Consider the following 15601-nt stretch of genomic DNA (forward strand, 5'->3'; position numbering starts at 1 on the left):
AACGGAAGTGATTGTATGAAACATTTATTTTAAAAAAAAAAACGTGATCACGTTAAACGAGATTTGACGTCGTGATTTACGTATGACGTTGACGTTGTTTCTACGCGACATTGTCATTGACACCGAAGCAATAGCAAAGAGAATTTATTCACTTAGCAGTTTTCAGCGATATTTAACGATTTCGACAGTTATGGAGGAAGTTTTTATACCGAAAATATCTATCCTGACCCAAGATGGAGGAATGTAAGTGAAAATTCCATTATTTCACCATACATGCATTAGGTTAGTATGAAAAGAAACAAAAACTGAAGTGCTTAACAGATCTGGCTAAAGAGAAACAAACTTACAATTCCTGTGCAATCATATTATCAGTATCAACAGGACAAAAATATCTTTGTTTCTATTTATTAGGTTAAATTGAATTCATTCATTCGTTCCCATGTTAATTCATCATTTTGCTTGTTTATTTATGTATCTATTTTATTTATTTATTCATCTAGCCTTCCTTTTTTTTGAATTTATATATTTATTTTGTTATTAATTTATCAATTGATTTGTAAATTGCGGAGGAAGGGAGTCTAGTAACTCTCCAGGAAACGATGTTTTGTTAGGAAACAACTACCGGCCTATTATATATGAACTACAGGTACTGGGAAATTGGAATTACGTATGTAATTTGAAACATTTTTTTTAACAAAATTTTTTTTACAATTTGTTAAAATGAACCATTACACTCATCTATATCTCAATATTCATTCTTAAGTAATTAGTTTGATTAATCGCGACTATTAATTTATATCAATTTTCAAAACTCACCTTTATTTATTTAAAATTCCTTATTTATTAATTACAAGGTTTTTAATCTCCAGTCTTGACAAGCTCTTATCTGTTAATGTTAACATTTCCGAAAATACCGTTTTCCAATTACAGTTCCGAGTTTTCCAGGCAGTGAAAGTTAACAAGGTTTGTGATTTCTCTAAAAACGAAAAATTCTTTAAGTGCTTGAATATTTCACCTTCATGTATCTTTAAACGCAGTTCCTGTTCTTTTTTAGTTTTTTGCACTGTATCATTTACGACTCGTTGAAATGAATTTCAAACTGTTGCAAAATTTAAAGATTGTCTCGAAGGTGTTCGTGCTCACAATAAATGGTACAGATTAATTTAGGTATTCACTATAACTTGGGAGTTTATTTTAGTGATTTCCCTTTTAAAAAACTACACTTTTGAGTGCAAGATTTTTTTATTTGCTTAAAAATTTTCTTTTTAAAACTATTTTTGAAATTTATATTTAATTTTTTTACCAATTTTTGGTTTTTTCCCCTGAGAAAACCCCCTAGTTTTTAAAAAAACGCAAAAAAAACGTTTGGGACACTTCATTTAAAAACATGAAACAGCCCTGCTTGCAAATTTAAAAAAGCCTTTGAATGGGAATTTTATCTTAACTAAAGGAAAAAGCTCTTTAAAAAAAAAACATTAAAACTTGATTTTAAAAAAGAAAAAAGGATCATTTTTTATATCATATTGAACTATAAATTTTTAAAAAAAATTAGTGTTTTTTAAATAATTTTATCAATGATTTATTTTTACAAAACTTTTAAAGGTTTTCCCTTTGATTTATATAAAGTTTCTCTGATTTACAGAATTGTTGGAAGTCAAAGGCAAAGCTGCAAAAGTATGAGTTGATTTTAGAGACACAGAGATCTTCGTTACGTTACAACCAGAACGAGGCTAAAGTCAGAGAGGCAGCAATTGAGGTATGGGGCTTTTGATTGCTTTTATTGCCCATATTACTTACTAACAATTCTTGGACAGAAATTCCCAGTCAAAATTGTTGTGCCAGAGTTTTTGTTTGTTTTTTGTTGCTATAATTATTATTGTTGATGTTGTTGTTGTTGTTGTTGTTAAAGCTGTGAACTGTTACTTACAATTATACATTTTCAGTTTTGGTGAATACCTTATATTGAAAAAAAATCAAATATACAATGTCATGCAGATTAAGATATCTATGTATAAGTTGCTATAGGTCAGTGGATAAACAATGTACAATAAATGATAGATACATCAATTTGTACAAATACTGTGTTAATACATACTTGTTTCCATTCATATAATGGCATCTTGAAAAATACTGTTCACGAATTATAAGTTTTATATACATTATTAGACCATAATGTTGGTTTATTTTTTACAGGATATGGAATTGGTACATAATAAATGGATGGTCAAGCACGAGAAAGACCATATTGCTTTTGAGAAAAAGTTCTTAGCTGAGATAAGTTTGCGAGAGAAAATTCAAAAGGTAGGTTATCGCATATCATACAGTTTTTATATAATAATATTAAAGGTACATTACATTGGTAGTACAATTCAAGTGCGTGTTTTGGAAACTTTCGCGTCAACTTACACCATGTTTATATTGTACATACATATACTTCATATTAAAAATATTATAAATATTATTTATTATTATTATCAATATTATTTAGAACTTTTTGTGTGTTTTTTTCTACGTTAAAGTCATATGAATAAATTATAAGCCGTCCAAACTACTGGCCATATTATTATTATTATTATTATTTATTATTATTATTATTTTCAATATTATTTTCAATATCATAATTATTATTTTCTCCAATGTGTGGTCTACTGTCATAGCGGTTTTATATCTTATTTTAAAGGATAGACTTTCACTTAATTGTACTTGCTTTGTAAATTACAGTTTGTAAATTGTATTGTAACATATCTATTTTACAGATGTCAAACGACCTTGAACTTGATGTAGTTGAGATGCTTACTGATACAATCAGAACTTTGATGAACAAAAACAGACAAAATCTGAGGTACGTTATTTTCTTGATAATACAATTTTTGGAAAAGAATAAATTGTTGGATATTTCTATGATACATGTAATTTTACCATGTTAAAATCTTTAGAACATTGTTAAAAAAATAATTCTGACCACATTTTTGTAATTCTTTGACTGCAAGAAATTAACACAATATTCAGTATTTAAAAAAAGTGTTTTTTCCCAACAGTGATACAGAAGTAAACAAACTTGCCACACAAGTATACAAACAAACATGCCGTACATACAAGTTTAGACATGCATCGGTAAGTATCTGCCCTTTTTTATGTAAGTTATAATTCCATTCGTTTATTTGATATAATCATAATGTTTGTTATATCCAATTATTTAATTCAATATTGAATTTGAGAACTATGTGTAAAGCTATGACATGATTATAAGATAATCAAAAAGCGATTTATTTTGTCTAGTTGGTGCGCATGCTACGCACAATATCATTTATATTGGTTATAAGAAACCTTGGATAAAGCATTCAAAAACACATGGTCCCGGCAAGTTCGCAATAACCGAGGTTTACTGTAAATCGTATCGGCATATCTATTGTAGTATTTCAAAGTTATCACACACATAAAACAATGGTAAAACATGTGCGAATATCTTTCTTTTTTTTAAATTGGTAAACATTTATGTATTTCAGAACATACCATGTCAGAAAGAATGGATTGAGAAACCAGAATATGTAAACAACAGAATTAACAAGACTTAAAGAGAAAGGTTTGTTTGATTAATGATTAGGTTCCTTTTTGTATTCTCTCATTTAAAGATAAAGACAATTTGAACTTAGAAGAGTTTGGCTATTTAAAAAAGAAATAAACATAAACTATAGTGGGCGTTTGAAACTGACAATGATATGAATGTCTGGATATTATAATGCGCATTTTATACGTAACACGGAGTCATTCATTTATAACATGGAGTAGCTAAACTGTAACATGGAGTTTCGTATTATGTCGTAAGGAGACTTAAATATTCGGGCTATTATATTTTTTAAATACACACTGTTTGCAGCTATACAGCAGTTTATATTTAGTAAAAGGTAATATAAAGTTCATAACGTAAACCATATTTTTTTCAGATCAAGACATCAAGTTTGGAAAGGGAATGAAAGGCTTCTTTTTCCCATTTGACATCATTGTGTTTTCATTTCAAATGGGTTTTTATTTGCTATTATTTTTTCCCATTTCATATGGGTTTTTATTTGCTATTATTTTTTCCCATTCAAAATGGGTTTTTTTTTCGTGAAAAAAATCTAGTTAAATATATTTTAGATAACTAGAAAAAATGTGTTTGTATTTCTTTTTCGCCTATAGTAGTATCTGTTTCACAACAATTTTGATATTGAACTGGTTCATCAAAAAGATCTGTGTGCTTCGAACCAACCAGACAAAATGACAATGCCGATAACATTGACCAATATTACATTATCGACATCATTGTCCAAAAACCATCAGTTAGTAAATATAAGAACGGAAACAATGTTTATTCCGCTGATGATTACGATAAAAAATCTGCAATTTTGCCATTAAAACATTTAGTAAATAAGTCCAATGTGTGGTATTATTACGGTGGCACAAAGGTGACATGTATGCGTTTGTATTTATCTCGTGCGCACGAGATGTCGTGGCCACGAGTTACTAAGTCTTGGCCATGAGATAGTTAAGTCATGGGAACGAGATACTATGTCTTGGCCACGAGTTGCTAAGTCGTGGCCACGAGCTAATTAAGTCGTGGCCACGAGATACTATATGACGTGGCCACGAGATACTATGTCGCAGCCACGAGTTACTAAGTACATGTCTAGTTAATTAAGAAAACTCATATAAATAGTGTAATCTGATTGGTTATTTATCTCGTGCGCACGACTTAACTACCTCGTGGCCACGACATAGTATCTCATTCCCATGACTCAACCATCTCGTGGCCACGACTTAGTAACTCGTGGCCACGATATAGTAACTCGTGGCCACGATATAGTTTCTCGTTCCCACGACTTAACTATCTTGTGTCCACGACTTAGTAACTCGTGGCCACCACATAGTATCTCGTGCGCACGAGATAAATGAAAACACACACATGTAACCTTTGTGCCACCGTATATAATTGTTGCCTTGAGTGCGTTTTGAAACATCGCCGAATACTTGATAGAAAATTTCAAAATACGTGATCATATTAACTCCCTTGAATTATGAGAGATGGTTCTAAAGCTAGATGCACGCCCCACGATGACATAAAACAAACACACTTCCGCAAAATAATCCTCAATGAATGATGTATTGGTTCATAAGATAAGTTTTTTTCCGAATTTTGAACCCCTAAGTTCCCTTTTAATACCCAACATAGCCTTATTTGAATGTCTGTTAGAATACAAAGGAGAGGTGGTTTATGAAATGACTTTTAGAAACAAACAACAGGGTCGACCAGGAGGCGATGTTACTTTACAATAATAACGTCTGTCGACATGTTTAAGACTTATGTGTTTGAACGAAACCTTGAATTACTTATAGTCTCAGATGAAACGTTTTAATCTAATAATTGAATAAATAGAGACAAAGATTTTGGTGTTATGTTTCATATTAAACTGGGAATTTAATTGAAACGGTTGATTCTAATTCCCTTTTTTTTACAAAAATATTTTGAGAGAAAACAATCATTTATTCTTTGACGCGGCTAAAATGTAACTCTTACATTTAGCGCGTCTAAACGCTATATTTGTGCTATGTCAGTAATGTTGACTATGTGAGTGATACTGTGCAGTAATATTGATTATGTGAGTGGTGCTATGTTGTTATGTTGACTATGTGAGTGTACCTGTGGAGTAATGTTGACTATGTGAGTGTAGCTGTTGAAAAATGTTGACTATGTGAGTGTTGCTGTTGAGAAATGTTGACTATGTGAGTGGTGCAGTGGAGTTATGTTGACTGAATGAGTAATATTATATGAGTAATGTTGAATATTTGAGTAGTGTTGACTATATGAATATAGTGCTGTGAAGTAATGCCGACTATGTGAGTGGTGCTTTGGAGTAATGATGACTTTGTGAGTAGCGTTATGTGAGTAATGTTGACTTTGGAGTTATGTTGATTATGTAAGTGGTGCAGAAAAATGATGTTAGCTATGTGAGTAATGCTGTGGAGTTATGTTGACTACGTGCGTGTTTCTATGGAGTAATGTTGACTATGTGAGTGGTGCTTCGGAGTAATGTTGACTATTTGAGTGTAGCTTTCGAGTAATTTTGACTATGTGAGTGGTACTGTTTAGAAATGTTGACTATGTGACTGCCAGTGAGTAATATTGACTGTGTGAGTAGTGCAGTGGAGTTATGTTTACTATGTGAGTGTTGCTTTTGAGTATTATTGACTATGTGAGTGTTGCTTTTGAGTAATGTTAAATGTGTTAGAAGTGTAATGTGAGTAATCTTGACTATATAAGTGGTGCTCTGTGGGTAATTTTGACTGTGTGAGTGGTGCAGTGGAGTAATGTTGACTTTGTGAGTGCTTTTGAGTAATGTTGACTATGTGGGTGGTACTGTGGAGTAATGTTGAATGTGTGGGTAGTGTTATGTGAGTAATGTTGACAATGTGAGGGGTGCTATGGAGCAATGTTGACTATGTGAGTGGTGCTATGGAGTAATGTTGACTATGCGAGTGTTGCTTTTGAGTATTGTTTCTATGTGAGTGGTACTGTGAAGTAATATTGAAAGTGTGAGTAGTGTTATGTGAGTAATGTTGACTATGTTAGTGGTGATCCGTGAGTAATGTTGCCTTTGTGAGTGGTGCAGAGGAGTGATGTTGACTATGTGAGTGTTTCTGTGGAATAATGTTGAATATGTAGGTGGTGCTTTTGAGTAATGTTGAATGTTTGAGTGTTGTTATGTGAGTAATGTTGACTATGTGAGTGGTTCTTTTTAAGTGAGTGATGTAGTGGAGTAATGTTGACTATTTGAGTGGTGCTGTGGAGTAATGTTGACTATGTGAGTGTTGTTATGTGAGTAATGTTGACTATGTGAGTACCGTTATGTGAGTAATGTTGACTATATAAGTGGTGCAGTGAAACAATGTTAACTACTAGTATGTTATTGATGTTGTGGATTAATGTTGACTACGTGAGTGGTGCTATGGAGTTATGTTGACTATGTGTGACTGCCAGTGAGTAATATTGACTGTGTGAGTAGTGCAGTGGAGTTATGTTTACTATGTGAGTGTTGCTTTTGAGTATTATTGACTATGTGAGTGTTGCTTTTGAGTAATGTTAAATGTGTTAGAAGTGTAATGTGAGTAATCTTGACTATATAAGTGGTGCTCTGTGGGTAATTTTGACTGTGTGAGTGGTGCAGTGGAGTAATGTTGACTTTGTGAGTGCTTTTGAGTAATGTTGACTATGTGGGTGGTACTGTGGAGTAATGTTGAATGTGTGGGTAGTGTTATGTGAGTAATGTTGACAATGTGAGGGGTGCTATGGAGCAATGTTGACTATGTGAGTGGTGCTATGGAGTAATGTTGACTATGCGAGTGTTGCTTTTTAGTATTGTTTCTATGTGAGTGGTACTGTGAAGTAATATTGAAAGTGTGAGTAGTGTTATGTGAGTAATGTTGACTATGTTAGTGGTGATCCGTGAGTAATGTTGCCTTTGTGAGTGGTGCAGAGGAGTGATGTTGACTATGTGAGTGTTTCTGTGGAATAATGTTGAATATGTAGGTGGTGCTTTTGAGTAATGTTGAATGTTTGAGTGTTGTTATGTGAGTAATGTTGACTATGTGAGTGGTTCTTTTTAAGTGAGTGATGTAGTGGAGTAATGTTGACTATTTGAGTGGTGCTGTGGAGTAATGTTGACTATGTGAGTGTTGTTATGTGAGTAATGTTGACTATGTGAGTACCGTTATGTGAGTAATGTTGACTATATAAGTGGTGCAGTGAAACAATGTTAACTACTAGTATGTTATTGATGTTGTGGATTAATGTTGACTACGTGAGTGGTGCTATGGAGTTATGTTGACTATGTGAGTGGTGCTGTGGAGTAATTGTAATCTTGTGCCTAAACGTTTTATACCAGTCCTTGCCGGAGGGGTTACAATATAGACAACATTACACAAACAATGAAAAATACCGGAAATAGCATTATAATACTAAATACAATCAAAATTTAAATATTGCCAATAGCTTGTTAAAAGGATTCACGCCAATTCAACCTGTTTCCTTTAAGAAAAAAAATCTTGCGTATAGCTGAAATAATGGTAAAAAACAAAATCAAAATCATTATTAGCATTCGTTGTTTTTCACAGATTATATCATGCACATGCTCTAGGTCTTAAGCCTTCATGTATTATACTGTGACGTCTACTTTAATGCCGCATCAGACGAAATCATTTTTTTGAAAATCGATGTTTCATCACATTATAAACCATCTTTTAAATATAGAAAGCGGAATTGGATGCATAAAACAGTAAAAAAAACAAAAAAACAAAAAAACGTGATCACGTGAAACGAGATTTGACGTCGTGATTTCCACATGACGCTGACGTCGTTTCTACGCGACATTGTCATTTACGCCACAGCAATAGCAAAGCGAATTTATTCACTTAGCAGTTTTCAGCGATATTTAACGATTATCGACAGTTATGGAGGAAGTTTTTATACCGAAAATATCTATGCTGACCCAAGATGGAGGAATGTAAGTGAAATTTCAATTTTAATTCACCATAGGTTCGTAATAAAAGAAAGAAAGAAATCTCAAGTGCAAATAGATCTGGCATAAGATAAACAAACTAACAATTCCTGTGCAATCATATCATCAAGCCACAAATATCTATGTATCTATTGATTAGGTTTTAATTTATTTCATTCATTAGTCATCCTTTTTCATTTATTTATTTATTTATTACAGATTTTCCAGTCTTAACAGTTTATCTGTATTTACCGGATACGTTCCCATTACAGTTCCGATTTTCCAGGCAGTGAAAGTTAAGCAAGGTTTGTGATTTTCTTAAATGAAGAATATTTTAAGTGCTTAGAATAGTTCACCTTTATCATTAAACATGTCTTGTTTGTCGTTCCTTTTCGTTTAGTTTGAGTTCTTTTACGTTTAGTTTTATCTTATCATTTTCGTCTTGTTAGAAAACTTCTCAATTTTTTTTTTTTTTCTTTCTAAATCAGTAATCAAACCATTATGAACTGCAGATTATTAAAACAAGAAAATTTCTTCTGTGTTGTGAAGTGAACCCACGAACGGCCTTAAAATTAAGATACACTGTGCTTATTTTCAACACCCGTCATTTCAATTTGCTTTTGTCTACAGATATATATTATTTCGGCGTGCATCGTTTCTACTTAGGCTTCTTTTGTATACTTCTTTCTAAGTTCTTTCTTACTTCTTTTTATTGTTTCTATCTTTTTCTTTCTATCTGTCTCTTTCTCTAGAAAACAGACTAACCACTTTCCTGCGAACATTGAGAAACTCTGTTCTGAAATATTCTAGACAAGATTATGATATCATTAGTACTGATGAAGATTTTGATACACTGTAAGATTTTACAACATAACATAAAGTTTATTCTTGTGACATAGGCATTCGGTCCAAAATACAAAACAGTGCAACAAATATAAAAATGCAATGAAAATACAATGTAAAATTATATGTATTAATAATAACCTGTTTTTCAGTGGGTATAAAAAACAACATATTTTTCATGTGCTCGCAAAATATGATAAAAATTAAATTGTATAGCTGCAATAAACGATCGTTGTTAAAATGTCTGAGGTGTTTGTGGTCACAATAAATGATACAAATTGAATTACGTTTATACTATAACTTGCAGTAAGTGATACATTTTAGTACTTCTTATTGATTTATATTAACATTTTTGTCTGCCAATATAGGTTTTCCTCTGAGACACACCTAGTTTTAAAAGAACGCAAAAGAACGCTGGTACACTTCATTAAGAAACATGAAACAGCCCTGCTTGCATTGAGAGAAGCTAGAATGGTAAGTTTTATCTTTACTAAGGAACGCTCTAAAAAACAAAACATTGCAACGTGATTATACCATTCATATCATATTTGAATAGTTAATTTAGAAATCAGTATAATCATGTTAATATACCATAGTTTGTAAATTAATTGATTTCTTATTTGCAAAGCTATGAACAAAATATCAGTTTTTAATTGTATTCTGTTGCATGGTATTGTATTTTAATATAATTGATTAATGCATCATTTTACAAAACACTAATGTTCATTGATACCGGCACTATTACGTGTTACGTGTTAAGAATTGAGTACCGCTCAAGCCGGTGATAAGGGGCGTGAGAGATGTTGCACTTATTCAGTATTCCTCATGTACAGACTCAATCAAACCGAGTCTGCAATTCTTATGTAATTTTGTTGTGATTAATGCTTCCGAGGGATCACTTTCTTTCCAGATTTTTATACTTCACAACAGCAGGTGTCAAGTGCTGTGTGGCAGCTGTAAAAAGTTGCCCCGTACTTCACTTCAGTGTTGTTATATTTTTCTGGTCCTTCGGGATCATTGATACCGGCACTATTACGTGTTACGTGTTAAGAATTGAGTACCGCTCAAACCGGTGCTAGGGGGCGTGAGGGATGTTGCACTTATTCAGTATTCATGTACAGACTCAATCAAACCGAGTCTGCAATTCTTATGTAATTTTGTTGTGATTAATGCTTCCGAGGGATCACTTTCTTTCCAGATTCTTAGATTTATATAAAATATCCTTGATTTTCAGAATTGTTGGAAGTCAAAGGCAAAACTGCAAAAGTATGAGTTGATTTTAGAGACACGGAGATCTTCGTTACGTTACAACCAGAACGAGGCTAAAGTAAGAGAGGCAGCAATTGAGGTATGGGGCTTTTGACTGCTTTTATTGCCCATATTACTGACTATAAAGATAAAATCTTTTAACAATTCTTGAACAGAAATTCCATGTCAAAACAGTTGTGCAAGAGTTTTTGTTTGTTTGTTGTTGTTATTATTTTTGTTGCTGTTGTTGTTGTTGATGTTGTTAAAGCTGTGAACTGTTTTCATTTACTTTTACAATGATACATTTTCATTTTTGATGAATACCTTATATGGAAAAAAATCACAAATATACATGCAGATTAAGATATATATGTATAAGTTGCTATACGTAAATGGATAAACAATGTACAATAAATGATAGATACATCAATTTGTACAAATTCTGTGTTAATACATACTTGTTTTCATTCATATAATGGCATCTTGAAAAATACAGTTCACGAATTATAAGTTTTATTTACATTATTAGACCATAATGTTGGTTTATTTTTACAGGATATGGAATTGGTACATAATAAATGGATGGTCAAGCACGAGAAAGACCATATTGCTTTTGAGAAAAAGTTCTTAGCTGAGATAAGTTTGCGAGAGAAAATTCAAAAGGTAGGTTATCGCATATCATACAGTTTTTATATAATAATATTAAAGGTACATTACATTGGTAGTACAATTCAAGTGCGTGTTTTGGAAACTTTCGCGTCAACTTACACCATGTTTATATTGTACAAACATATACTTCATATTAAAAATATTATAAATATTATTTATTATTATTATCAATATTATTTAGAACTTTTTGTGTGTTTTTTTTCTACGTTAAAGTCATATGAATAAATTTTAAGCCGTCCAAACTACTGGCCATATTATTATTATTATTTATTATCATTATTATTTTCAATATTATTTTCAATATCATAATTATTATTTTCTCCAATGTGTGGTCTACTGTCATAGCGGTTTTATATCTTATTTTAAAGGATAGACTTTCACTTAATTGTACTTGCTTTGTAAATTACAGTTTGTAAATTGTATTGTAACATATCTTTTTTACAGATGTCAAACGACCTTGAACTTGATGTAGTTGAGATGCTTACTGATACAATCAGAACTTTGATGAACAAAAACAGACAAAATCTGAGGTAAGCTATTTTCTTGATAAAACAATTTATTTGGAAAAGAAAAAACTTTGTTGTATATTTTTTATATACATAAGATGATTAAACCTTTTAAACAATACACTGAACACAATATTGAATTGATTGATTGATTGATTGATTGATTGATCCATTTATTTACTCATTAGTCAATCATGACATGTTTTATTTTGGTCGTTGTTTCATGCACTTCTTACTGTTTCGCCATTGACCATTGACCTTTTTTGTAATTCTTTGACTGCAAGAAATGTACATTTTATTCATTATTGAAAGACAATGTGTTTTTTTTTTTCTAACAGTGATACAGAAGTAAACAAACTTGCCACACAAGTATACAAACAAACATGCCGTACATACAAGTTTAGACATGCATCGGTAAGAATCTGTTCTTTCTTTCTTTTTGTTTTGTTTTTATGTAAGTTATAATTCCATACTTTTATTTTCATATATGATTTTTGCTATATCGCTTATTTAGCCGGACATTAAATTTGAAAACTATGACATGATTATAAGATAATCAAAAAGTGATTATTTTTGTTGAGTTGATGCGCATGCTACGCACAATATTTATCACTAAAATTGGTTATAAGAAACACCTCGGATATAGCATTCACAAACACAAGGTCCCGGCAGGTTCTCTATAACCGAGGTGTACTGTAAACAGTATTGAAGCATTTTAAAATTATCACACACATAAAATGAAGAAAAATGTAAAAAATGTGAGAATATCTCATTTTAATTGACAAACATTTATGTATTTCAGAACATACCATGTGAGAAAGAATGGATTGAGAAGCCTGAATATGTTAACACCAGAATTAACAAACAAGATATTAAGCCAAAGGTTTGTTTGATTATTAACTAAGATTTCTATCTTTAATTTTTCATTTAAACTATAAAGAAATTTTGACCGAAAAAGATTTTGGCTAACTGCCGCTATTTAAAAATAAAAAAATAAACAAAGACATACGTAAATTCGTTTGAAACTTGCAATTATGCACTTGTTATTTTTATAATGCGAACTTTATAAATAACACGGAGTCAACCGACTATATCATGGAGTAGCTAGACTGTAACATGGAGTTTCGTATTTTACCATAGGGAGTTCTTTATTCTTTAAATACTGTTTACAGCTATATATAAATAGTAAAATTTGATATAAACTTCATAACGCAAACCATATTTTATTTTTTTCAGATCAAGACACCAAGTTTGGAAATGGACTGAAAAGCTCCTTCGTTTTTTCCCATTTGACATCATTGTTTTTCATTTCAAATGGGTTTTTATTTGTTATTTTTCCCATTTCATATGGGGTTTTTATTTGTTATTTTTTCCCCATTTGAAATGGGTATTTTTTACGAATCAAAGAAGAAAATCGAAATATCTAGTTAAATATATTTTAGATAACTAGAAAATATGTGTTTGTAATTTTCTTTTTCTCCTATCCCCGTTTCTTAATTCTGTTAAAATTGTTTCAATTTTTATATTTGTTGACGGATTTGATTCATACGGGAACAAAACAAAAATTCAATACCAGTGACCACAAACCAACAAGTTAATTAATTCAAATATGACATTGGCCTTTAAATAACCTTGGCCGTCTAGGTGAAATTATTGAGAGTTGCTTAAAAATCGGAAAAAAACTCATACCTCTCTTATTTATTTACTGATTTAATTTATTCTTGGATAAAACGACATTTATGACACAACCGACATGATAAATAATTTTGCTATGAATTGACCTGAAATGACCTTGAGGGTCATGGTCAACGTACATCGTGTATTGAATTTTGCTTAAATTGTGATAGCTTTGCTATTAATTTACAGACAATATTCATAATATTGGACTAAATGACAGCCATATCATAACTGACATATTGAATAATTCAAATATGACTGACATTAAAAGTTTAAACATAAAAGTGACCTTGATGTCCATGGTTAAGTTGTTGAATTTTACTCAAATAACTAGTGATGTTCCGATTGTCGCAAGTCGCCGATTATCACTTACTGTTATGTAAAACGACAATAATCGATTCACAAAAGTTTGTTCCGCGACGTCGTGAAAAATGTTTTAATTATCAAAGGGAATTTAATTCTGACGGTAATTTTCCTTTAGGAACACCTCGCGGATCGAAAAAAATCACTCAGAGACAATTTGGAGTTGAACAGGATCAATAAGTGATGTAAAACAAAAGAAATATAATGTGATGAAAATGGTATTATTTGATATCTATTGAAAAATAAAATCTATTTCGTAAAATTATGACTTTATAAGGTTAAAACTGTGTTGAAAAGTGCTAAATGAAGTTCATGTTATTAAATATAATCAAGTGCCTTGGTAAGAAATGTTACTTCCCTATTATTTTTTAACGCGACTTTATTCGAAAGTTATCAATTATGTCCCATCCGACTGAACCGATTATCGATTGGGACAAATTTCATCCGATTTCCATCACTACAAATAACTACCATAACTGTGTTAATAATGGACATTGGTTCATACATTGAAAAGCAACTCTAACAACTCTGTCTAATGACCGTGAACAAAAACATACAAAAATATTCAAGTATGGCTTTGATCTGTAAATTCATGTTAAATATTCAATTTTACACATTTGTTGTGCATTCTGATTTATATTACAAAAAAGTTATGTAATTTTGACTCTGTGTGTAAGTATGGTAATATAAGCCGTGTGAGAAGTGCTTTGTAAGAAATGTCAGCTGTGTGAAAATGCTCTGTGAGTCATGTCGACTGAGTAGTGCTCAGTGAGTAATATTAGCTGTGTGAGTAGTGAAAGCTGTGTGAATTATGTTTGTTAGCTGTGAGAGTTATGTCAGCCGAGTGAGTCATGTCAGATGTATGAGAAATGTCAGCTGTGTGAGTCATGTAAGCTCTATGAGAAATGTAAGCTGTGTGAGTGATGTAAGCTGTGTGAATAATGTTAGCAGTGTGAGTATTGTTAGCTGTGTCATGTAAGATGTGTTGAGTAATGTTAGCTGTGTGAGTAATGTTAGCTGTAATAGTAATGTTAGCTGTGTGAGAGTGAGTAATGTTAGCTGAGTGAGTAATATTAGCTGTGTGAGTTATGTTAGCTGTATGAGTAATATTAGCTGTAAGAGTAATGTTAGCTGTAAGAGTAATGTTAGCTGTAAGAGTAATGTTAGCTGTAAGAGTAATGTTAGCTGTAAGAGTAATGTAAGCTGTAAGAGTAATGTTAGCTGTGTGAGTTATGTTAGCTGTGTGAGTTATGTTAGCTGTAAGAGTAATGTTAGCTGTAAGAGTAATGTTAGCTGTAAGAGTAATGTTAGCTGTGTGAGTAGCGTCAGCTGTTTGCATGGGTAATTTACGCAGTGTAAAAATGCTCTATGAGTCCAAATGACTTTGAATATAGTGTTCTGTGAGTAATGATGACTGCTTTAGTAGAGCTCTGTGAGTAATGCTACCTGTGTGAGGAATGCTCTGTTAATCATGTAAACTGTGTAAGTAGAGCTATGTGAGTTAAGTTCATTGTGTATGTGTGTAGTGTTCTGTGAGCAATGTTAGCTCTGCGTGTTGTGATGCGCTCTGGGAGTCCTGTTGACTTTCTTCATAATGCTCTGCGAGTTATATTGACTGTGAGTAATGATAGGTCTGTGTTGTGCTGCGCTTTCTGAGTAATGTTAGCTGTGTGTGTTGAGCTCTGGGTAATGCTGACTGTATGAGAAGTGCCATAAAAGTGGTTATGCAATTGAATTTTAACACCATAGATCTACGTGCTATAG

General features: G+C 31.9%; 2 protein-coding genes across 3 annotated transcripts; both read left to right on the top strand.

Moving 5' to 3' along the window:
• Positions 1-13212, top strand: LOC132713977 (uncharacterized). 2 transcript variants are annotated; one of them, XM_060696715.1, is made up of 10 exons: positions 1-243; positions 8751-8836; positions 9284-9386; positions 9743-9848; positions 10609-10722; positions 11178-11285; positions 11736-11821; positions 12136-12211; positions 12600-12680; positions 13034-13212. In XM_060696715.1, exons 1-10 carry the CDS (start codon positions 83-85, stop codon positions 13061-13063), a joined length of 951 nt encoding a protein of 316 aa, XP_060552698.1. In that variant the 5' UTR covers positions 1-82; the 3' UTR covers positions 13064-13212. The 2 variants fall into 2 exon arrangements, with proteins under 2 accessions (XP_060552698.1, XP_060552699.1); XM_060696716.1 differs by lacking the exon at positions 1-243 and adding an exon at positions 7010-8537.
• LOC132713986 (uncharacterized) lies at positions 1088-5239 on the top strand. The gene is made up of 7 exons (XM_060696724.1): positions 1088-1129; positions 1643-1756; positions 2194-2301; positions 2757-2842; positions 3039-3114; positions 3507-3583; positions 3945-5239. Exons 1-6 carry the CDS (start codon positions 1088-1090, stop codon positions 3573-3575), a joined length of 495 nt encoding a protein of 164 aa, XP_060552707.1. The 3' UTR covers positions 3576-3583; positions 3945-5239.
• Positions 13213-15601: the final 2389 nt, after the last annotated feature.

Source organism: Ruditapes philippinarum, unplaced genomic scaffold, assembly GCF_026571515.1.
Source record: "Ruditapes philippinarum isolate M1 unplaced genomic scaffold, ASM2657151v2 ctg294_1_1_1_1, whole genome shotgun sequence".
NCBI classification, from domain to species: domain Eukaryota; kingdom Metazoa; phylum Mollusca; class Bivalvia; order Venerida; family Veneridae; genus Ruditapes; species Ruditapes philippinarum.